Below are 26,220 nucleotides of genomic sequence, written 5' to 3'. Positions count from 1 at the left end.
ACTTGGAAAAGGTGAAAAAAATTAAATTTAGTGTGTTAGATCTTGAAGACATAGCTGAAGGAAAACATCTCTGTAAATGAAAGGTTTAAACTGCTTCTGAATTGCGGGATGCACAGTCTTCTATGACTCTTGGGCTTATTATTCGTAAACACTCCACTGATAAATATAAGATTTTGGGTAGACAGGAAGGATCTTCAAAAATGAAGAGGAAATATCCTTGTTTATGGTCTTTGCCACATTTTTCCTATTATCACCTTAAGGTGAAGTCCTGAAAAGGGTTAAATATATGAAAAGACAGTGTTTTAAATGACAGACCCTGTATTTAATTGATTCCTTCTCAGTTTGCTTTGGCAGTGTACAGGGAACTGAAATGCTGCACAGCACAGTGTATCCTAGAGATCAACTCCTCCTCAGAAAGCACCCAGGAACCTCTAATCACTACCTTCTGAAGTACCCTGAGACACCTTCCAGAGTTCCCCCTGTGTTTTTCTTCTGTTCTTATATAGCCTTTTTCTTTTCTAAACACCTATTTTGTCCATTCTTATGGAAAACTCCAGCTGTCTTTTTTGACCAAAATTTGATGAATTTATTTAATTCCACCTAAGTATGGTCTTACCCAAATCCAGGTGAGACATGCCATGTAGGTGGCAGCTATCTACTTTTTTTTTTGCAGCATGAAACCCAGCCTTGCCTTACCCTTCTCCCAGGTACAGCCACTAACATCCAGCTGCGTGAAAGATTTCTTATCTAATGGAACTGGATGGAGGAGGTTGAAATGATGCAAAGGCAGACTCCTGGGTAGGTAGAAAGCAAAGGTTATCCTTTACCCACAGATTGCGTGGCCTTCCTTTTGTGCCAGAAGAGTTTTCTGGTGTTGTTGACTGGTCTGAGATAGATCTGTTGCTTCTGGCAGTACTCCTGACTACATATTCCTGTTTCTGTTTTCTATCAGTGCTACCATTTCATGACTGTCTTTAAGAATAACCTTTTCAATGCACAATCTAGTGCATCCAATTTTTAGAATTAATAGTGTGGAGAGAGAGAGGGGTATTTCATCAGAAAGGATCATGCAGAAGGACATTGTAATTGTCCATATATTAAAACAGCACATGGGGTTTTTTTTAACAGTATTTTGGTCTGTATTAATTGTCAGTATTAGTGGCTACAATTAATATCTAACAGTAGCTTCTAAAGACTCCAAATAACAAGTAAGAAAAAAAAGCTGTTTTTCAACAACCTAGCATTAGGGTTATACAAGCCAAGGTGAAAAACCACTATGAGCAAGAAACATGGGAAAGGGAAGGAGGGCAGAACAAAAGAGATGAAGAGTGAAGGAAGGAGATAAAATTGTCATACTAAACATTGAGCACTTTTAAACAACTGGCAGGTTTAAATAGCTGTGTGCTGTTTTTTTCAAACATCCTTTGGAAACTTGAAAGTAGAATAGATAAGCAGTTTTATCATTATGGTATATGCATGCATTTAAATTTCTGATATTAGTGTTGTTCAACAATGAGTCATCTATCTCAAGAAACAGCTATAGAGGATGTGTTGCTGTACTATTCACCAAACTGCTAAATTAAAGCATCAGCAGAAGATTTTGAATTAATACTGTCAAAAGTCTAATAAATTTTAAGAATCAAAGCCCTTTAATATGCCAAGATTAATCTTTAAACACATTTTTGTATCTGTTTTTTTCCATGTTAATGCTCTAATGAAATTAATCACAAGCTAAAGGAAATTTTGTTTACCATTGCCATTCTATTAGTAGTTTGCTTTATAGTGCAGAGTATTTCACCACAAGTTTGCAGAAATGTTGTGTAAATCAGAAAAGTATGATTCTGCTAGCCTTCCAGAAGTGGTGTTGCTATTTGGGAACCATTTATGTGATTACTATGTAGCACATGGCTCCTGATTTACATTTCTTAATTCCTTGCCATATGTTGAGGGCTATTTAATAATTAGAGCATTTAACGTTGTGAAAGCAATGTAAATCAATTTCCCTCTTACCTGCTATTATTGTGCACATCAGAGGATATGAAACACTTTAGTGAAGTTGTGCAGCTGCAGAGATTGGATCTAGTCTGAACAAATTGCATTAACTTTTAATGTGTATACGTACATACTTGGTCCTCCCCATGCATTTTTTTGCTGTTGTTGAACCAGTAGAGATCACATGTCCTTATCTGCAATTTGTTTGGGAAAACCTGGGTGTCCCATGTTCCATCTGCTTAATCTGTGTTTTTTTGCAGACTGTAAATTAAGTATTTTATGATCTTGTAGTGTTATGACTGATAGAGTTGATTGAAGTGCAAATTCAGTGCCACGCACCACTGACCTTCACATATGGTTCAATAGAAATCAGTTAAAAACTGGTGTGTGCTGTAAAATGACATGATTGTTTTATAGACTACTTGCATTTATGGTCTTGGATGGGAAAGTACTTTCCTGGAGTTACCTATCTTCATTTAGCACCTTCTTCTGCTTTAATTAAAAAAATTGCATACTCTCCACCCCTTAAATACCTAGATGGCATGAAAGCAATGTATCTTCTGACTGAGTGATTGCCCTGAATGTTGTTAGTTCTTCTTTGTTGGTCTCAGTTGCTTGCTGCTGATTCTCTCACTCAAGAGAGGTAATGGTCTTCCAACACATTCCTTCCTTTTTCTTTCTTTTATCCATTCTCAGTTGTTCTAAGACAATAGGTTCCTCAGACCACTTCTATCAGGAAATTGGGAGTTATTAGAACTTGTTCTTGTTGCCATTCTTTCAAGTATGTAAGCCTCTCAGCACAACATCAGACAGCAGAAAAAGAGTGGAGCAGGTAAGAAAGTCTGTGTTTAAATTCAAGAGTTTAGAGGTGGGTTGAAGGAACTAATACACCAGCATAATGTTCTAGGTATTTCCTTCTGAGTGACAATCTAAAGGCTACTGTAGATGCCTTTTTATTCTCATTATTTGAAATAATAATTTAAAGGCTCACTGAATGAGAAGCAGTTGAAGAGAGAGTTGTATTGTGGTGTATATAAGTGAGAAAACCAAATGTTTTAGGTGTAGATGCAGTGCTGTGTTTGTATAACCCCTCTGCCATCCTGAAGGCATTCCATAGCATTTCATGGACTTGTTCGTGTCAATAGTTTCAACTGAGCTTCTAACAGTGAACTTCTTTTTAACAGATCTTTAAATGTGAATTTGGTACTGCATTGTCTCATGCAGTTTCTGAAGAAAAGGGAAGAGACTTCCACCTGGGAAAATAAATAAATAAATAAATAAATAAAGATGAGAAGGGAGAAATATAAATGCCTGTTTTTTGAGATAAGGAAATGGTCACATTTTTAATAATCCCTTTCCATCTCCTGGGTGCTAAAACCTGTCAGAGAATTCCTTATGTTTTACTAGACATTTTGTCTTTAATGACCATAAAAAAAAAAAAAAAAGAAGAGATAATCTGGTTTGCTACTGCATAATATGCTGTTTTTAAAATAACCAATTGTTTTAAAATAATATCTGTGGAGATGTTGTCCGCATTTTCACAAAGCCATAGTTTCTGCTTAGGAGAATATTTACTTTAAGAAACTGGATTCTAATTAAACTCATACCAGGCATTGTTTCAAATTGAAAGAAGAGACCCTGTTTTTAAATTTATTCCTGTAAAAAGTCCAATCTGTTAATATTAAAAGCAGATTCCAGTCCCAAATATAAAGTCTTTCCACATATAGAAGAAGCCTGGTAGATTCTGAAAGTCCCATGGACAGCCAGAGGCAAATTCTCTTGTCACAGGCAAAAATAAAAGACAGATTTGAGGCTGCTTAATCCGAGCTCTGGGAGTATGCTGGGACTATGTTTTAGAGGAGATGCTGGGAAACACTGTTATCTGCAAAGTAGCTTGGAGACATTCAAGTGACTCAGCTGTGGGATTTTTTTAGTGCTACAGTACACTTCTTGTAGACAACTGCACAGCCTTAGAGGAAGACCTTTTCTGGTATTAACTGGATAACAGAAGAGTAACTGACAACTCTGTAACGTGTTAAAATGGGACTCAAAAATGTCTCCATTGCTGTCCATTTCAGTATTTTTTGCTTATTTGGAGGATGCTTGTTTAATTGAAATGATTCTCTGTTGGATCAAGCCATGAACTCGTTTGTCAGGTCTCCTGTTTAGCAAGAAGCTTATTACCCAAGACCATCCCAAGAGTTATCCTGCCAAGCAAAAAATGCTAAGAATAAAAAATAAAAGCTTGGCAACTGGTCTGATTTGTCCTGTGTCTTGAAACGTAATTTCTATTATTTCTATATAATTCTCTTCTATTCTTCCCTCTCTATTCCTTCTTTCCCTGCATTTTAGCAACTGTAGGGCTCAGGAACGTGTAAGGAAAGTGTGTGTCTACATGGTCTTAAGCACACTACGTATTTAGGGTGTTAACATGCACACAGCCTCTGTGATTTTAGTAATTCCATGCTAGCTTTTTTGAGAATATAGAGTAGTCTGAATAAATATTAATTTCCTGTACTTCATAGTTATTTTACCTGGCTTAAAATAGGAACTGCTGCCTGGTTAATAGAAGGACTAAAATGCTGTCTAATTTTTGGGTTTTTTTTGATAGTGTGTCACAGTCTTCTGAAATGCTATTATAGAATTTCATACAGCATTACCTATTAAAAATATATTTGAGGACCCTGCTGCAAAAAAAAATGCATTAAAAGTACCCACTAATACGCAACTCTATTAAATAAAGGCACTACCTCTTTCTGCCGTTGGTTCCTGTCATGCTTGAATGCAAAGTACAAGGCTAGCAAAAGATAAAAGAACTGCAGCTCCATTTTTAATGACTATACAATCCAGGACTGTAGTATCCAGGCACTAAGAACAGACAGTAAAATTAATCTCATGTCTGTTGATCTCTAGACGACCTCCATCAGCCTTTGGGACTTTGGAATATGTGAGTTTCATGCTTTGTTCTGATAGCAGCAAGCCTTGGGAAGATGCCAGCTTCTGGTGACATGAGTGCTTGCCACAGAACAAGCAAGACAGTCCTTCCCAGAGCTTCGTCACAGTTTCTGTCAGCTCTAGGATGACAACTTTCTTGCCATGGCTGACCACAGAGACAGACACACTCCAAACGCTTCTGCTGAAGCTGATAATCACTAGGGGAAGACTTTTTCACTGACTTCGGTGGGCTCTGGCATGCTCTTCATTAAATAATTAACGAGGCTAATAAGCACTGTGACAGTGTCTGTTTTCGATTAGACAAAGTAGTGTGTAGCCAAAGAATGAAATGTTCTGTGTGTATCTATGTATTATCACAGTTTCTTGGCCATCCCACTGGATTCTGTGGCCATTTCACAGGTGCTTGATGAAGAAGGACTTTGACTTCGAATGTTCTTCCAGGAAATGATGAGAATTTGTGTTTTTCTAATGTTTAGAATGTGGGAAGGTCCTGAAGGACAGCCTCCTTTCATAACCTGTACTTTCACTGGCAAGTTGACATGTTACATATTTAATATATATGAACCAAAGTGCCTTCTGAAATCTAACTTGGATAAAATCTAGGATGAGTGATCTTGGTTAGAAAAGCAGCTGGGCCTGTGTAAGAGATGTGCAAGCAAATAAGCTAGCAATAAAAATCAAGTGAGTCAATAGCTACTATTCAACAAAAGCATTGCTTAGGAAGCCCAGATTTGGCTGTGTTATGACTGCAAAGAGAAACTGGAAGCTGCTCTTTTTAAAAATGATACTGCTGTTAAGGGTAGATGTGGTTTGAAATACAGGAGGGACTGTCAGAGTGAGTGTATCAAATGGGATGATTTATAAGTGACTTGGAATGAAGCACAGAGATTAAACCTGAAATTAGCCTAGAAGTGTAATGCAGCAGAGTTTGCCAAGGTGTTCCATGACTTTAAGTACTGAGGTCATAAAATTCAAACATTTAAAAAAGGGAAAAGAGATAAAGACTTCTAAGTTTCTACAATCTGAAATAAATTGGGGGGTTTTTCTGCCTTACCTACATGTTATGGTTTTTTTTCCTAATAGCACAAACCTCTAAGCAGAGTAGACAGAAATATGGTCTCATGCGAATAATAACTTTGCCCTCCCTACTTGTGTGATGAGACCGATTCAGGTCAGTTCAAATAATTACTGCTTTACTTTATCAAAGTCTGCTCCCTTCCAGACTTCCAGACTTGTTTGAGTGCTCTTTTTGTCTTCTTCTGTCTCATTCTTTAGAGAGTGTTGGGGCAGTCTGTTCATTTTAGCTCTGTCATGCTCATCCAGTTGATCTGAACAATGCAGTAGTCATATTTGTTACTTGGCCTGGTATTTATAAACACTCTCTCTGCATCCTGATGGAAGCTGTAGTGTCTAAAGGACAAGGTTTAGTGCTGATGTTTTATTTTTTGTTTGAGTAATGTGTAGTTTTGGTTTGCTGCCAAATACGTTGTGTGTTAGCTTTTACCTTTAACCTTTTAAGTAACCCATTTCAGGAAGATCAAGTTTCTTCCAGCCAAACTCAACTATGTTTTCAATTTCACATTTCCATTGAATATTTTGTGCAACTTTAACTAAAAATTACTCACATTGGTAGTTTATTTTAGAGCTGAATACTTTAAAATTATTTTTCTTTTTTTTTTTTTTAATGGTATGTGAGGATGTAATGAAAAGGGAAGAAATGGAGATTTGGCAGATTTCATGGCAGTCTTATGGGAACAAGTTTCATATTGCCCATGAGTTTAGACTGTCCTTCCCAATGATCTGATTTATTTCTTTGCAACATTTTCTCTCCTTTTAATTGTACCATAGTCTACACTACTGTTCATAATTACCCAGTTATCGCAAGTATTTATACAACCAAAGCATCCATATTGTATTAATATCTTTACAATGAACCTGTAAATTGGAGGACTGCTCTGTTTAAATGATAAGGAAAAAAATCCAAAAAGCTGTCTAGATAGTTAATTGCTTTCTTAATCGCTTGGCAGTCAATACCTCTGAGATTGTCAAAATATTGCCGCAGGTGACAAAAGCCTATGAAGTCCAACAGTAATGAGTGAGAGTGTCTAAATATGGTCTTTTCCCAGTGCAAAGAACCAATTAAGCTATGCACTTTTGGGTTGCTTTGAAATCTCTCTCATGTTGAAGTACTGGCATTATTCAGGCTAGACACTGGTTGATTGATTGGCCCAATGTGATATGAGCTGCACCAGTCAGTACAATAACCTTCTCATCAGAGATAAAGTACATTCTACCTTAAATGTCTTAGTTAATCCCTGTCTGATTTGGAAAGGAATCTGAATTCATGTTTCTCACTTTCCAAACCTTTTATGTAGAGACAGGGCTTTTGTTCATTCTGAGAAAGTGGCTTCTTCCACTGGAGATGTTTTACTTATTTATTTGTATAAAATAGCTGCATATGTGTCAGAATATGGACTGAGATCTCTTTTTCCCACTGGCCTCTAGAGGCATTCATGGTCTTTGGCCAGTTGGCCCCCCAGACTGAGGGCTTAGGTTTGTCAGTTCCCACGTATTCTGGACCCCACATACAGTGGAATTCATTGCTTCAAACGGGTGGGCATCCTGTGTGGAACATGGGTAAAGCTGAGCATGTTGGCACAGCTCAGAAATGGTGTGGGCATAGCCTTAACTGTCTACAAATGTGGTTCGTACAGTGGATAAACTGAGTAGGAATCTGTCAAGCTAAGTAATTAAAAATGCTGAAGAGAGGCATGCAGCTGAAGCCTTTTTCTTACCAACACACGTGAAACAACCAACTTTGTGTTTGAAAACATTACCAGTCTCCTCTTCATCTAATTCAGAGGGATGTTCCCCCTCTAGAGCCCATGCCATTCGTCCTTTCCTGCAAAGGGCTATAGGGAAAGCTGATAGTCGGGTTTAATGGAAACTTTTAAAATAGAGAGCAGCTCTTGTCAAGTGCATGCTCTAATTTAGAGCAGAGACATGAACTCAGTTATTGTGTGTCAGGTTCTGTCTTGACCACAAAGGTGAATTTTCTGAGGTAGAGCATGCTTCCTCAGTCTTTGGAAGGAGTTCTGTTTTGTGTAAATAATTAGATGTTGAGCAGAGGCTTCAGTTTATGTCTTCTCTATCCCACGAGTGCTGCTAGGCTGTGGAATCAGTCTCTTGCTTGTTTTCTTGCTTTCTCTCTCAAAATCTTTCTGGCTCAGTAAATTTGTAATTATTTATAGTTTGAGGAACTCGTTGGGTCTTGGTTGAGAGCCAGTTCTTTAGGCTGCTTGGCAGCACTGGGTTATTTTTGCCTTAAGGTAGAAATATAAGCAGCCAGGGAATTTTAGGTACTGACAATGTTAGACAGCAATTTAGGAATAAAGGGGATTCAGACAAATGTAAGTGCAAAATTTAGTCATTATGATCTGGACCACAGAGACATTCAGATTAACTTTTATTGATTTAAATGGAAACTTGGAGCTTAAATAACTTTGTGGAGCTTGTCCAATATACTTTAAGAGATAATTGGGCGCCAAAATCAGTCTTTTAGCTCTATCCTTGAGTGACTTTCTCAAATTTGTGGAGAAAGCATATAATAAAAACTGTGCCTCAGATGTCACTTGTGTCCAAGGTTCTTCATTCAAAGGACTCTATGGGTATGTGTTTAACTTTGTGACCTGAAGTAATAAGGTTTGCAAATTAAAGGTCTCTTGGGAGAGAGAGAAGAAAAAGTAGTAAATACAATGTTTGTATGTGTGATCTGCACACTTCTTTTTGACTGAGAGTTAAACCCCAAATTTTTAATATGTGAAAATTATCTTGGTAATGTGTAAGTGTTCTCTAAGCACAGAGGGAATTTTTAATTTTTTCATTTGGTATCTGGTAATGGTGTTAAGGCAGTTTGCACCAGTGTCTTTTACATACAGGACAAAGAGTAAATACTATGATAATAAAACATTATTTGTGTTACAGATGTGCCTGCATATCATTCTGTGCACATTTTGTGGGTAACCTACACCTAAAAAAAGCTGTTAGTTTAGCTAAAAACATATCTGAGAATGTTTTCCCAAGTAATTTTTCCTGCTATTTTGGACCAGTTTTATTAATTTCAGAATAATGGATACTACTTTGCTGAAATATAAGTGTGGGCTTGGGCAATGTGGGCTGCCCAAGTATTCTGTTAGTGTAAATGACATAATGGTATTTATGGTATTGCTTTACAGGACTGCCGAATTTCCTAAGTTCTGAATAGGCCTTTGGAGGGCCCCGATAGACTTTACGTAGAGTTGTCAGTTTAATAAGTGATATAATGTCTGTTAATAGATATGAGCTCTTCAGAGGGAAGTCGGTTGGGGTCTCTGTGTCTACTGGCTTTCAATTCCTGTCTCTTCCTCCAGACATTTTCTCCAGAATATATTCTTGTTCCAGTCAACACCATGAGAAATTAAGTACAGTGTCTGATTCTGGTCTTCTTTACACCAATGTGAATCAAGAATGAAACTGTTAATAGTAATACTTAGAGGTATTACTGCTCTTACTGGTAAGCTTATTCTACATATACTTTGTTAAAGATGGAGATTGAAAGAGAATCATGGCTCATATTAAGATATTTTCTTGCTTGTAGTTCATGGATAGAGTGAGGCCATTGGAAGTGAGAGAAATGAATTCTTCTCACAGCTGACTTCAGTTTAAAAATTGGAGGTGGTTTTATGTAGGGCATATGTGGCTTTGAGACTGTTGTAATTTAATAGTGGATAATGAATGAAGATGCTGAAGTCGGATAAATAAAATTGTCGCATATACCACCAAAACCAAAAATAAAGAACTGTCAGAACACGATTTTGAAATATCTGTGTTCTCATGGATTTTGCTGCTTTTACATCTCCATGTTGCATGACCTCCTCTGACCCCCATTCCCTGCCAGCCAGTCAGTGTCTTGAGCTGCCAACAGACACACTAAGGAGCTTGTCAGATAAGGGCAGCATGTTGAGTTGGAACAGTGTTTGATGGATTAAGACCCTGGCTGTTTCACCTGTGCAATTTCTGACTCGTATTATGAATGACATTTTCAAGGCCTTTGGGCAACATTGCCAAGCATGCCCCTGGAGACCATATTACAATGTCAGAACAATGTCAATTCCAGTTAAATAATTTTTTTAGAAAAACAATTAAATTAACATCAAGCTTTTGACAGCATTTCCACAAAAACTCAGAAATCCTCAGTTAAGGCTCCCATAGCACTGCAACTTGACCTTTTTTGTTGTTGTTGTTGTTGACTATTAAAGAGCAGTATTTTATTTTCACTTTATTTTTGGCATGCTGTAGCAGTCTTTCAGTTACAGCCTTGCAGTGTTCTCCCAGGCACTATTAATTCTATGTTTAAAATAGTGTTTGTCTGAATTTTTTTGTAGTATACATTAGAACTGCCTATATATATTTTAAAAGCTCTGTCCCACCAATAACACTTTTAATGGTTTTGGATTACCTCAAAGAGATTGTCTTCTATTTTAGCTGCCCAAAACCTGTATTTACAGCTTTATTGACTGAAAATTCAAATTAAAAAGAATAAAAAGTCCAACCCAACCTACTAGCCTGTTTTCTTGTGAAAACAGCCTTGACACATTAATCAATAATATAGCCAGCTTCATGCAAACAAACATCTGGAACCTTTCTGATGGTTCTTTCTGAAGATTTTGCAATGATCACACTCCTTTCTTCTCTTCTTTTAAACATACATAGAATGAGCCATTAATGTTTTGTCCCTACTCTCTGTGAAGAAAGGACTGTAGATTATTTTGGCGCAAGAGGGAATGAGTAATATCCAGGTCATTCTCAAATATGAGAAATACTCAGAAATTTATTTCAAGAAAGATAGTGATGTCTCAGCCTTCTCCAGAAAAGGGAGAGCTCTCAGGTATGCAGAATCCTGCACGTCTAGCTACCTCACATCACAGACACTGGAACTCTGTGTTCCCTGTCAGGGGTGCAGGCAGCTGAGAAGGGACATACGAAAGAATGCGAAAAAAATTTAAAAACTACTGTCAGAAAGCAGACCAAAAAAACTCATTGAAAATTTATATGCCTCTGTGGAATCTTCCGATTTTGACAAATTGGTAAATGCTCATGAGGAACCTTTTCATCTGACTTTTCTGATCATCTCCATTACTCAGCTTGAGCTGGTTTAGACTTCAGCTGCTGCAAATTCTCTGCCAAGCAGCCTACTTCAGCTGAGCCAGCTCTTCTACTGAGGAGCAAGACAGCAGGATTTTGGACCATCAGAAAGGGTATCCTGACAGCAGGAGAGTTGGCATAAAGGAATTGACAATACCACTGATATCAACTCTAGCTGAGCTCTGAACCACTCTTCTAATTTTGACAAGACAATGATGTTGACATTTTCCAGTGTGATTATTTAGTGCTGGACAGCTGTAACCAGACTTGGCAAGCACTTGTACTTCACCTTACTTACAATGAATTTAATCCTTCTGCCTCAGTTTCCCAAGTATGGAAAATTGAGGATAATAAAATTATTATCTTCATAGAGGAGTTGTTATAATTAACATTTTTAAAGTCCTATATGTAATTAAAGTGCACAGCAAACCTTCCAGCTAAGGACAGATAAGGATGTATAAATCTTCTGCAGTTTGGTATATGTGTTGCTTTTTCTTACTTTCTGTTTGTTATTTTTTCCAGTAATGATACCATGTCAGTTCAAGTAAGAAAAGGGAATCAGAAGAAACCAGTGCTTGAGAACCATGTGCAATATGATCTTAATAATTACTTCCATGGAAAGTGCTTTTATTCCTGCCTTTATTACTAACTTTATTGACTATATTTTGTCAGTTTACCTTTGGCTTGATCTAAGTCAGATAGAGCTTCTCTTGTAACATTTCTGACCAAAGCAAGTTAGAAATGGTGCTGTAATAGCATTTGCAGAATTTTAGAGGACTTCATGTGATGGTGGCAGCTATATGTTATATTCTTTGCCTAAGATTTGTTCCCCTAAAAGAAGCATCATAAATAGAAATTAAATCCTTACCCTTTCCTGTTCCCATTTCTTTGTATAACCTTCAAAAGCAGTGATTCAGAATAACTAAAGAGCCCACAAATATAAATGAGGATCCTTTAAAATCTAGACTGTTTTTCAATATGGGCTTCCGTTGATTTAAGCACTTTTGAAAATCAGGCCTTTTAGTTACGTGCTTGCATGTCACTTGAGGAAACAGATTTTATAATCCAAGTGTAAAAAGCTTGTCCTTAACTTTTCTCGAAAAAATAAGCTAGATTTCACAAACACATGTTGCATTGAACATCTTTTAGCTGAGTATATTCCTTGGCTTTTCCAGAAGAACTGATTATCCAGAACACTTTGAATCTCTAGTGGGCTAAGTATGATGACTTGTGCTGTTCTTGACAGAATATGAGTTATAAAAAGCCTGTAACTGTGACGCCTGCTGGATGAATTTTGATTAGAGAGTCCATTTGAAACTGTGCTTTGTGCTTTTGAATTGTTTATTTGACAAGCATATACTCCTTCAAAGCAATAGCTACAATATTTGTTCTAAGAAAAGGAGGATGTATTTTTTCTTTTTGTAGACATTGATTCTGAACCCCCAAGTTCAATTTTTTAATTCAGAGGAACCTTTGTTGTAACAATATGTAAAGTAACAAGGAAGAAACAAATGCAACACTCAGGCTGCTAACACCAGTGGATGGTAACATGAGTAATTCAAGATTTACTACATTTCAGCTTCTTTTGTCCTTAAGGACTTGTTTTCTTGAAGGTAGACTAGGAATAGAAAGTTCTTAACTATGCAGAATTTGGAAAATAGGAGGCAGAAATAAAAATCTGCCATTTCTTCTGTAGTGTACTTTTCTCTTTCCTAACACACACCAACAGGGGGAATCTACAGACTGTTTTAATAGCATAGGTTGTGGTCAATATGTTTGTTCTCCTCTCTGTCTTTGCTCATTTCTGATGGAAGGATGGATCCAGAATAGTGTAGAAATCATATAATAGAATATGTGATTTTTTTTTTAATTAAAACTTTGAATGCAAGGCAAGCTTGAAGATTCCATGCCCTGTAGTTTGTTATATACAAATATTAAAATTATTCCTCTGTGTCAAATAATAAATCAGATGCAAATAACTGATAGCAATAGAGCGAGGTTACAAGAGGACCATGCTTCCAAGCATTTGGGAGGTGGGGCGTGTGCAGGTAAAGATTTGCCAAGTGACCTTGTTACCTATAGTAGGGTCCCTTCAAATTATACAAGTATATTTGAAATTAGTCTTGATACTCTGCTGTTGGGATACTTGATTGCCAGTCATATTTTAGTAACACCAGTGTTTTTCATGGAATTATAATTAAGATTCTGTACAGTCATCGCAGTACAGGCCAAATTTCCCAGTTAGTCCCTGCAGCACCATTTTACCTCCTGAACAGTAGCTCTCTTGTCACTCTTCCATTTCATTCCAGTCTGTGCCAGGTAACCATTTGGAGATAATAATTTTTTTTTTTTTCCTGGAGAGTCTCCCACGGGCAGCATGAATACTTCAGCCAGACCCATACTTTATCCTTGTTGAATACCAAGAGCAGTGCAGACTCAGCAACTTTTCTGTCCACTGATTTAAAATTTGTTTGTAGGATGTTTGGAGTAGAAATCAACTCAGCTTGCGTAAGGATGCTTCATAAGGGATTCCAGAAGTCTCTATCACACAAATAAACATATCTCAGGACATGCAGAGGAATTGTAGGAGTCAGTCTTTATTTATTCGCTTGAAAAGCAGACATGATCCTGGGAAAAAAGATTCTTTTTGCTAGGAAGGGATTATGAAGTCCTGTATTCTAGAGTTTGGATGAAGAAGGAAGTTTCCTTATAGATGAGAATGGATGAATATTCCTCGCCCATGCTCTGGAGGGTGTCTGAAAGCACTGTATCTTTGCAGCTACATCCCTTTGAAAATGCACTGCTCCCCATGCAGCTGCTCATGGATCAGTCCTGGCCTTTTCCTGGTGGCTGATAGAGACTCTGCTGTCGTGAGTGAGCACCATTGGGTTCTCCTGGTAAAGAGCAGGGATTATACTGTTGGCCTCAATATAATTAGAAGTAAAATTTGCTTACATCACATATTTGTTAAAAGGTAGCTTTTAGGAAAGTAGAAGCTATTAATTACCTGCATTTAATGGTGATTAAATATGGAAATAGAATCACAATATAACATACTATCATAATGTAACAGCAGGATCACTCATGTAACAGGCAGTTGTATTACTTTCAGGAATGGGAAAGTTTGTGATGAGTCAAATTGCACCTAGTTATATTCAAATTTTTCTTTTCCAATCAGCAGCTGGCTTTAAGGCAGAGAATTCCTTGTGTTGACTGTCTAGAATGCAGACTTTAATTGGCAACTGCTGTAAGAAATTTCCTGTGTGTACTACCCCTCTTAGTGAATATCGTTCTATTTTGAGCCTAATTGAAAACTGAAGATAGGAAACTAAGCAATTATTTTTCCTTGCAGTACAATGTCTAATATTCTGATTTCATGGCTGTCTGGCTACAGTGATTAGGAAGGACATTTTCTCAAAGTGTTCACAGTACCACAGCAATGTATCAGGAGCATTGTGTATCAAGGAAAGGAACTATTATGTTAAAATACGTGCCACTTAAAAACACACCCAATTAAAAAGCAGGATGCTGTTCTGTTACATTTGGTGCAGTCAATAATTGCTTTTTCTTGTCTTTTTTTTTTTTGAAAAGCTGTTGTGGATGTAGAAAGCAGCCTTCAACTAGAAAAGCTTTAATAGGAGAGATCTGTGACAGCAGAGATAACACCTCTGCAACAAAGGCGTTTTGTGTTTAGAACTGTACTTCCATGTTAAGTCCAAGATGCTGTGGTTATTCTTGTTGGTAGAGAAATGGGATATACGTGTGTAGTTGCTGATGATTGTATAGTTCTTTAACTGAAACAAACTACTCTGTGGGACAAACTGTGTGTTAACCTCCCAGTATTTACAACAGGATACTGGCTAGGGGTAGTAAACAAGGAGAGAAATCTGTTCAAAATGTCCCATAATCTTGCATAGAGAGTTAGAAAAAATACTATCAATTTAAAATGTTTGCTTGTTTTTTTTTTTTTTTTCTTTTTATATCAGATAGTATTACTGAAGTCTTCACTAACATCTATGTGACCAGTTTTGGACCTGTGTCAGATACTGATATGGTGAGTTCCTGAATCTTTTGCATATGTGGGTAAATGGTGTAAGATATATATGAACTTCCTTTAAACTTGTATTCTTCTTTTACTTATTGTGGATGAATTTAAAAGTTTCACTGAAATCAGAAAGTGCCTAACCCCATGTAGTTCTAAATTTGGAAACTGGTTTATAGACTTTATGATAAGTGTGCTTGTATTAGCTGTTTAGTTTAGACCTGTAAATCTTCAGACTGTCCCACTGACTGTATTTTGGTTTGTATTCTGGAGCAATCTTGAGATGGATGAACTGGATTCCTCTTGGATGAAAACCTGGAATGAAAGGAGCACTCTTAATGTTGGCAATAGACTGAAGGACCTGATGGGAGTCAAATCTAAATTAAACTTCTTGAAAGACATAGCTTGGAAGCTGGGTCATCAACATGGTTGTGGTGTTTTGCAGATCTGTCCTTTGTAATTTCATTTCAATTCATAATTGTTTAGTAAGCATCTAAGGAAGTCAGTGACATTAAAAAAGAAAGAAAGTTTCAGATTATTGCTCTGGATTATAAAGAATTGTTTGTAGGCTCACTGCAAGTAATACAGAGATGAGGGAGAATGTTTCACACTGGGTAGGAAGACCTGATGGATATAGCTTCTCTAAAAGGGAAGGGAAGGACAATCTCAAACTTACTTTAACTACCTCTTATGCCCCTGTCCACTTGACAGGTTTAGGGCAAGGTTGTTTAATTTACTCTGGGCAATGTGTAGGAGAGAAAAAAATTCTCTGCAGATTCAGCAACAAACATTTACTTGCAAAATTTAGAACATTAAGGTAGAGTAAGGTACTTGACACATTTTAAAACAATATCCAGGCAAAGTAAGTACTTCATAAATTTTAATTTAGCAAACTTAAACTTAGCCAGCCTTAACAAATCCAGACACAAGGCACTTATTAAGGCATTGACAGGAATTTTTTAGTCTGGCTTACAATGTATTTTGAGAAGTTAGGAGAAAAAAGGGAGAAAGAGAAAAAAAGATAAGAGTAGAATGATATCACCATCTGTGGATTTAGCGGCAAGACTTGATTGTTGCAATTTTAATGTCCATTGGTCCAAGTAGTGGTCGCAATCTTGACCCATCAGGGATGGCGGAAGCCCACAAAACACAAAGTTCAGTGGGTTAACATGTGCTTAGCTTTAGGTGGAATGCCCAGGCACCTTTCCCGGGGTGGGGGAGTTTTAAACTGTCTTTTGCCACACGGTGGATCTGTTGCAGCACTGTAGATCATGCGCAGTCCTCTGGTGGAAGGCCCCAGAAATGAATCTGGGGCATTTCAGGGGTCTTTGGTTTATGACACCTTCTAAGACATGACAGCTGCCTCTCAGTCAGCGTAGTTGAGCCAGTTGTGCCCCATCAGAAGGGATGAACATCAGGCCTGTGTGTGAATGTCCCAGGTGGGGGGGAGTTTTACAACTGAGCCACTTGTGTAAGGAAGGACATCAGCATGATAAAAAGTATTAATCCACCTCACAGGATCTGCTTCTTTTTGGCCTCTTCCCTTATATGTCTCAAACCCCAGCTTCTTGCTAAACAAAAGTTGCATTGTTGTGGTCATCTCCTGGGGCTTGAACCCTCTGTACCTGGGCTCATCCTCAGCAAAGCCCTGGCTGCTTTTTCAAATGGCTGATTGTTTGAGCCATTAACCATTAACATCTCAGTCTCCCACACTACCCTTGCCAATCCTGCACGAAATTATTTTTTAAGTGTTTTGAACATTCATTATTATATATGAGACATATAAAACAGTACCTAGATGTATCCATAGGTATTAAAAATGAATTTTTTTTAAATCAGGCAACATTTCTTTTTCTATGAAAAAAGTCAGGTTATGCATCATACAAAACAGGGAACATTGTGATGTTATGAACAAATTTATGAAACTAAATTTTTCATGGTACATTGTATATTTTAAAAGTTATTTGCTTACTAACTAGCAGGTAATCATAGCTTTGGAGAATATATTCTGGTGGGTTGTTGTGTTTGTTTTTTTGTGTGGGATAGTTTCAATTTTCAAGTTATGTTTTGATATTTATGAATACATTAGTGATGTTTCACATGAAAGGCCATTTCGTAGGAGAAATACACTTTTTTGTTATTTTTATTACATGTTGCTGATTCTCTTGAGGTGTTTTTTCCTAATGATTTTAGGTTTTTGAAATTTTTATTTTATTAATAATTTTGTAAAAAAGGTATCCACAGCTATTTACAAAGATGATATGAACATCTTGACCTTGTTGGTCTAGTATCTCATGACTTTACAGGGGTAAAGTCTTGCATTTATTGTAGTCCTGTGTAACAGGGACATGATACTAATCCACTTTTAAAAATGAGTACTGAGACACGAGGAGACTTACCCAAGGCTGTGCAAGTCATCTGTGCTTAAATGGAAATGTAATGAAAAGCTGCCTGAGCCTATTCCCTTGCTCCCAACACACTTTTGATATCAGTGGATAAATGTGTGGAGAACTCTGGGTGTCTATTTGCATAGACATATAGACAGTGCAGTAAGGGGTCAGGTCCTTTGATGCTACAGCTCTAAGAGATCTATGCAGAGGTGTTAATCAAAGAGTGCAGTGCATCAGAACGGCAGCTGTTGCTGTAATGGGTAGGTTTATTTGCAGATAAGTAGATAGATAAGTAAGAGCAGTTTAATTCTTATTACTACAAGCTTCAGGGTTAATTTAGCTTGTTCTGTTGATAATTATAAAATAATTTTGAAACGTATGAGCAGTCAATTAGAAAATTTCAACATGTGAGTTTTGAAATAATAGCTTCCAAACCATCACGTATTCTGTTGAACATGAAGGTGACATTAGAGTATTAACCATGAGGACTTTTTCATTTAGGACCTGCATGACTGAATTGATAATGTAAACTATTGTACAGACCATTCATTGATATTTTCTTCTGTAAATGTTGGAAACCCTGGGATATTATAATTTTTTAAATTTCCTCTTTAAAAGGCTTCATTGGAAGAATAGTTTGACCCTTGCCCATGTCCTCCAGAATTTTCAGAGCATCCCAAACAGATTTTTCAGGAAGGTTGGGTCCCATTCCCCCTGAGGTCCTCTGCTGTCACAATGTGAATGATGAGGCCCTCAGTCACATGAGGTTTTTAGGCTGAACATTGCTGTTGCCCAAAACTCTGATGATTATTGCTGCCCCTAGGATTCCTTCAGCTGGGGTTTCTTATAGTAAGAAAAAGCATTGTGTGTGTGACTGCACCGCTTTGCATGATCTATTTTCCAGTTTGTTTTTTCCTCCTTGGTTAGTATCTTGTGAAGAATAATGGTGCTTAGAAGAAAAGGGGTGCTTTTGAAAATAGGAAGGGGACTCACATACACGGGAGATGATTAATATGTGTTTAGAATATGGAAGAAGGAAGTGGCACACAGGCAGTGATGGGTTGGATTGGAGCTAAGGACACTGTTCTCACGCAGCGATGATTCACGAAGCTGATAAAATGTAAGTCTAACCTTTGTTGTTGAATTGCTATGACTTTGTGAGGTTTCTGTTTTCCTCACAAGCATATTACCATTAATGATAATATAGTATTGTGTACAATCTGTGACTTGGTATGGTTGCTAGAATGTAGGTTTTTATTCACATTCACTGTATTTTTCCAGTATCACAATTTTGCCAAAAAATAATTAAGTCCAGGAGAGTTTGGTCTTTGACTGATTTTAAGTTAGCTGAAGTTGCCATTGATAAATTCAGGAGGTAGAAGATGAGGCTGAGGTTTTTCTCCAAATGTGTTCAGAGTCAAAAACATTTGGTCCTTGTTGTGGATTAACATTTTGACAAAGTTAAAAAGATGCTACTCTTTGTTCTGACCAAAATAGTCAGCTACCAAATCTGTTCACTCTTGGCCAGGAGAATGTTGCAAACTGTGCTTCAAATGAACAAAAATATTTGGGTATCTGTATCATTTGTGTCAAAGAAATGCTGTTTTATGTCAACCACTCTATTTAATGTCAAATATACAATGCCAATATATAAGAATTTTCAACTTCCTTTTGCAAACTAGTGAGAATCAAGGAAGGCAAAGCAAAACATGGGATCAAACAGATTTTACTTTCACTCTTCTGTCTTTTTGAGCTGTTATTTCTCAGAAATGTTTAAGTTCAGTATTGTGGTGCTATGCCTTGTAGGCTTCTAACCCAATCAGTGATACAAATTTATTTTGACATTAGCCTGAGAGAAGAAAAGCTGCATTGTTTAGAAAAACAAACAAATGAAAAATTGGACAGAACAACTGAAAAGCAAAGCACCTCTGAATTTTCTAAAGAGTTATAGGATTAAATTATTATTGCAGATGCTAATTAAAGCATTTATTGTGAAATTAAAATATTTAATATTTGAAAATTCACAGGTAAAGGATAAACTTGGTTGAATTGTAATTTGTAGGGTAAAAGGGATTGAACATTAAACCTAATTATTTTTTCTGTTTTTAAAAATTAATTACTTGAAGTCTGGTAAACTCTACCATCATTAAAACTCTATATGCTGCTAGCTTGAATTTCGGCACTGAAAGCATTGTACTTTGACCTCTTTTTCTCAGACTTGGTGGTTTACAGGCTCTTCTGACACTTTGGCTCTGAAATTTCCCCCATAGCCATAGACATAGTAAGTGCTGATGTCCATAACTGAAAAAAATATATCTACAATAAATGAGACCTATTTACTCCTCAAGCAATAGTTATTTTATGTAAGACAGATTATGTAGGTACTGAGACCCTTTATATAAGGTCTGCTGTGGAAAAAGCTTTGCCAAGATTTAGCAAATTTTGCCTCAGAACAGTCGTTCTGATTATCACGGGAACATCTTCCCAGCTTTCCTACAACACACGGTTAGTAGGTGGCAGGACTTGAATCAGTTTAGCTTGAATATTAAAAACTAAGAAGCTTTCTGAGACTTTTGTACTCCAACTTTCAGTCTTAGATTTTCATTGTTATTGGGGAGTTTTGTTTACTGTGGTTACACCTTTGTTCCCAAGTTGTTTGTAAACAAGTTTTTCCTAGTTTCTTGATGATAGACCTGCAGTTTTTCACTTTGAAGTCAAGGAACAGGAACATTTCTCTGTAGAGATTGTCATACACAGCTAGTTCATCACTACACATACTTCCATCTCGTCAAGTTTTCAACTGAAATGTCAATAAATGTTTCTGATTTTTCAAATTATAGCCAGAATAGAAATTTTCAATGAAGACTGAAAGTCAAATACAGAAATGATCAGAAGGGTTACAGCATTCCTCACTACAACTGAGGATGGTTCTTTAGAGATAGTGACTGAACTTGGAACCCTATTTCTTTTTTTCTGTCTGTTTTTCAGATTTCCTCATTCCAGTTTGCATTTCAGATTTTGCTTTGGTTATTTTTCCTATGCAACTTATTTTTAGCTCTTTCAAAGTCTAATTATTAGCTAGGATTCCTTAACTTAAGAGAAGTTTTACAGGAGTGGTAGGATATATAATTCTGGACAGAATAAGGGAATGCATCAAGATTTTTTTTTTTCAAAAAGATTAAGAAAAGTACTGCAATTACTTTTATGTAGTTATTATTTGAACTCAGTAAGAGAAGACTAAAGAGTAAAAGAAATGGTAAATACACTTGGATTTTTTGGGTATTGGGGAGCATTGGGGAGCATCTAGGTTGTGTTTTTATAATTGATATGTTTCTGAAAAGTCAATGAACTTGTTGCTTTATTCCCTTTTAGTACTGGCTCAGGTAATTACCTTTGCAAGTTAAATCCATACGCTGAAATTTTGATGAGAATATCTCACATGATCTCTTGCAGAGTTTCTGTCCTTTTATTCTGTTGGGAAGTCTTTTTCCTCAGGGTGTGCAACATCCTGCCAAGTGGATCAGTATTGGAGATTGATTTGTCAGAGGCTGTGTCCAAGCCTGTCACTGCCGTTAGCTCTCTCTGTACCTTTGTTTGGCTTCCTGTTCCTGTCACCAGGCATCCACTGTGTTTCAGGGTTGCTCTTTCTCCAGGTCTGAATAAAAAAAGGATAATGAGAAGTGTTTTTATTTTTAGTGACAGTAGTGGGAAAAATGTCCCATAGTCTCTCTTCTAAGTAATCCCTATTCATATCTCTTACATGCCCCTCTTATCTCTCCTTGGTGCTTCTTTTAGACTCAGAGTTCACTGTACATCAGCTATTTGGAAAGAAAGAGACAGAAATTTATTCAGAGAAGGTCCTTTTCTTACATTAATATGAATAGAAAGACATTCTCTTCCCTAGACACTATCATTCAAACTGGTTAAACACATTTTTTTACAAATTTTTAAAAAATACTTCATGTTGCGATTAAATGCTTAGACAAAAATGACTGAAGTTGACAGATTAGGCAGAAATAAAAGGCTTGAAATGAGTTACTCAAATAGAGAAAAATCATGCTGCAATTCCCTAGAAATATTCCACATTTTCTTGATAGTATTAAAGGTCATATGTATCTGGCAGACATTACTTTATGTATTTAAAAATGAATACGTGTTCCTTTGAAATGCATTCATGGGGTAGTGTTTCAGTTTTTAACAGGGCTGTTAAGGGTTTTGGTAAAAAATAACCAACGAGGCAGTTTCAAACCACAGTCCTCCTTCATCAGAATATTTTCAAGGATTCTATTCACTAGTATGTAAGGTCTACACTCCGAAAGACCTGAAGGGAACTTCTGGCTGTCTGCTATTTCCTTCTATGTTCTGTGCTGCGCACACATCAGAAAGTAAGTTTTGGAGAGAGGAAATGGACTCAGTTTACTTATCTCTGCAATGGGGTTTGATGTTGATACACAAGTGCTTGTGCAGAGCCTGAGTAGTCAATGCTTGTGATTGGAGCTTTGAGGAGGATCGGAGGAGAACTCTTTCAGTCCTCATATTGTTAGACAATTGCTTGCTTTTAGAGAAGAGATAAGTAGCAAGTGAGATAGATTGTTTGTCCAATCTGGTGGGTGGGCCTAGGTGAAGCCAAGCCGTACCATGATGAACTAGTTTATGCAGACTGCTGTAGTGTGTTATTCCTTCAGTGTGCCATCTGCACCCTGCATAGATCTGCCCACAGAGACAACCACTAAGACAACCAACTAATGATGTGATCCTCCTACTGTAAAGCTAATTTCAGCATTCACTGAAAATGTCTAGTGTGCAGGTTTAATAAATTGAATTGCAGAAGTTGCATCACAAACTTACACTCACCACACTGACGAATATCATCAGTGTGCATATACCGGGCAGATCATTTTGCTTTGAGTAATTACATTTTTTGAGTCTTCTGTCTAAACTCCTTCTTGGTTTTCTTGAAAGTGATTTTGATGCTCAGATGCATACCAATCATGCTAGTATTCTACAGCACCAGTTACATACTAATATTGTTAACATTTTTAAACAAATCTGAAAGTAAAATTACACATTTCCTTAAGGCAGATATGAAAACTAGAGTGTACATTTTAAGAATTAAAATTAAGAAATTATACCGATGTAAAAACAAATACTAATATGCAGTTCCTATATTATCTAGGTGAGATTTAGGTCCATGAATCTGAACTGTTTATCTCATAGTGTGTCAACCACAGTATTTCTAACTGTTTTAAGGACTCAGTGAAAAGCTGTATATGCCATTTCCCCTTCGCTTGTTTTTAATTTTTTTTTATTTGCCTTTTAAAAGTCTTATATCTTATAGTATTTAAAATTTGTTTTGTGGTTATATATATATATCAGTTAATGGCTTTAAGAGTGGTCAGGAAAAAGACAAACATACTTTAGAGAAATGACTATTAAAAATTTTTACAAGTAGGGAATGAGGAACTCTGGCTTGAACTCTTCATTAAACAAAATGCTGTGTTTTAGAAGGTAATAAAAAAAAATGTTCAATCTGCTTCAGGACAATATTGCTTGCTAATGGACACTTACAATTTTTGAGATATTTGGAACATGTCCATCTTTACTCCAGATGCTAAAACTGCCAAAATCTGCCAACCATTATCGGAAAGGATAGGAGTATGGTTTTTGTTTTTTGAACTTTTCCCATACAAGTCTGGCCTTAGCAAAAAAAAAAAAAAAAGAAGACTACCATGTAGTGGAGATTGCTTATACTCAGGTCAGTTAAATCTTCTCCCAGAGATACTAATGTCTTTTTTATGGTGCATACTGTTATGCACAACAACCCCATATTAAAAGAGGAATGAAATTTCCTCACCATTTTGTTCTTCTGACCATTGAAGAGGGTCAAGTGCTTCTTAAAACTGCAGTAAGAATCTCATCATCTGTACCTAAATTTCATGGAAGGTGCTATAATACATATTTGAAAGATTATGTTTAATTGTACTGTGTTAGAGTCTAGCTGTGTAAGCACCATTTTAGACACCACACGGTAGGAAACACATTCTTGTCTAGAAATGATCGCAGGAGTCCTTTGAAGACCTGGAATTATGCTCCTGTGATTTTGTGGAGATACTGCACTATATACCGGAGAGTGGTTAGGTCATGTCCAGAAAGAGCACAGGGTTTTTTACATAGTTTTTTTTTTTTTTTTAACATCTGCAGAATGAATGAAATTAGTATCAGGTATTAATCGGAGTATTTTTTCCTAGAGTCCAGATTTGCATTTCTCACAGAATATTAGTCTTGATTGAAAAAAAAACATTACACAGGATTTACCACAAAGTGGCATATACATCAAATAGGAATTATTTTCAAAATCTTTACGTAGCATCTTTTGATAAATGCTGGCTTTTTATCATGTTGATTATGTTCAAAGTACTTCAATACCTTCCTATTTTTTCATTTATTTTATATGGTAACATCAATAGAGATATCCATGATCATAAGTAGAATAGATTTGGCACGGAATGGAACATGGGATCACTGAATACAGCACTGCAGAGGCAGAAGTTGTATTTTGCTTTTCATAATCATTTTAAATGGATCTTGACAAATTAATTTCACCTCTGTGCCTTAGTTTCCCTTCATACAAAATTGAGATCCCAGTACTTCCACTGAAAAAATGCAAAGAGGTCTGTAGAAAGTTAAGTTATTTAAGAACTATGTGAGATTTTACTACTATTGTGGTAAACAGAAGCAGAAGGTGTTCATCATCATTCACACCAAACCTTGGTTTATTCTGTGTTTCCATCTTCTAAATGAGATGTTCTGAAATAAAGGTCTCCAGCACAGGCTGGATGGTGTTACAGACCACCCCAAAGGTGAGGGTAACTCAGGTTCTATATAAAAAAGTTAATTTTGGAAAATTTTGGTTGCAGGGGAAAGGAGGTATGTAGCCATTTTGGTTATTAATATCTATAGCAATATAGCAATACAAAAGCATAAAAATAACACTGAAGAAAATTTACAAGGAAAAGAAAGAAATAGAAAGAAAGGAGAAGAGCAGAAAGATATCATCACTCGTGGATTCAATGACAAGACTTGGTTGTTGTAATTTCAGTGTTTGCTGGTCAAAGTGATGGTCTCAGTTTTGATCTGCCAGGGTGGAGGAAGCCCATGAAACATAGAGTTCAGTGGGTTAATATAGTTCAGATTTACATGGGAATGCCCAGACACCTCTCCTGGGGAAGGGAGTTTTATACTGTCTTTTGCAACACCATGGATCTGTTGCAGCTGTGGATCGTGTACAGTCCTCTGGTGGAAGACCCCAGAAATGAGTCTGGTGGCTATGGTCTCTCCCTGACTGACCAAGCCAGGGCTTATTTTCAGCACATCTGCTGAGTTGGGTTTTCTTGTGGATACATTCTTCTCAGCCTTGTTTACTTCTCCTTAGACCTGAGATAATTGGACAAAAGCAGCACCTTTATCTAATCTCAAGTTCCCATCAGGAGGCTTAACTTACTGTCCAGATTTCCAGGAATTCACAGAGGCATACCGGGGAGAGGGAGAGAGGGGAGTTCTGTGGTCTCAGATGAGCAGTTGCTTCTTCATGCAGTTTGCCATAGTGGGCAAAGTCCTTTGGTGGTTACCTTAAGAGTGTTTGAGCCATTAACCATTACCTGTGGACCAGTCAGAGATTTATCAGCAGGATCTCTCAAGGCTGCAGTTCAGATTCTTTCCTGCTCATTCTACTTCCTTAGCTGTTGACTTGCAGCAGATGCGAGCTTTTGTGAAATGTTGCTGTTTTGATTTATTGGTGTTTCATGTCTGCTTTTTTTCCTGTTTTATTTCTCTTGTAATTCTTTTTATGTATGTTGGAAGACAGTTAAGAAGCAGGATCTTTGAAGTTCTTTATTGATGGAAACATTGCAAAAAAGTCCAGATTTATATTCTAATCATTTATGTGCAGGGGTGTTTGTCAAAAGAACCTGCAGGACATATCACTCACTCCTGTTGAATTTCAGTGGAATTTCAAAGTCTTACTCCCTCAGGCTCTTATTCCCAATTCTTTATACCTCAAACATCAATCTTACCACAAAAATGATTTATTGGTAAGCCCCTCAGACAAAAACCATGAGGAAGCTCTTAGGGCAATTGTTTTCCTTTAATTACCTGGTATTTCTATCCAGATTTCATATACTCCCCTGCTGCTCCTGATCCTCCATGATACTATGCATTTTGTCACTTTCCCTTGTCTGCAACTGCTATTTGTAAATGGGATTTTAAGTCACATGATGTTTAACAACTAAAACAACATATAAATCAGCAAATAAAAGAGGACAATTGAATGTGGTCTGTCATAGACAAATGAGCAAACCACTTGTTATGAGGCAGTGTCTCTGGCAGTGATGAGGGACTGTACAAAATCGAGTATAATATCAAAGTAAGATGTTTTAGAGGTTCGTAATTTTGTATTAAACAGATATATTTACTGAAATATTATTAGAGATAATAGAAAATGGAGTTAAAGAGAACCAAATTAATTTTCAGTGTATTGTCACATTAGTTTTATTTAATATTATTTTAAATATTTAAAATCTTAATTAGAAAATTCACAAAATTTTATCACATTAACGTACGACCTTCTGGTATAGTTAAAAATTGAGCTTCTGTTTCTTG

General features: G+C 36.7%; 1 protein-coding gene across 1 annotated transcript in view; it reads left to right on the top strand.

Moving 5' to 3' along the window:
* GABRA2 (gamma-aminobutyric acid type A receptor subunit alpha2) overlaps window positions 1–26,220 on the top strand; it is a 64,633-nt gene that overhangs the window by 10,713 nt on the left and 27,700 nt on the right. The window contains exon 4 of the mRNA XM_048303373.1: window positions 15,117–15,184. Within this exon, the coding sequence (XP_048159330.1) occupies window positions 15,117–15,184 (68 nt within the window). The remainder of the gene's footprint in view (window positions 1–15,116; window positions 15,185–26,220) is intronic.

This window comes from Corvus hawaiiensis, chromosome 5 (assembly GCF_020740725.1).
Source record: "Corvus hawaiiensis isolate bCorHaw1 chromosome 5, bCorHaw1.pri.cur, whole genome shotgun sequence".
NCBI classification, from domain to species: domain Eukaryota; kingdom Metazoa; phylum Chordata; class Aves; order Passeriformes; family Corvidae; genus Corvus; species Corvus hawaiiensis.
The sequence above is the reverse complement of the archived record's forward strand: the minus strand, read 5'-3'. Positions and strand labels throughout refer to the sequence as shown.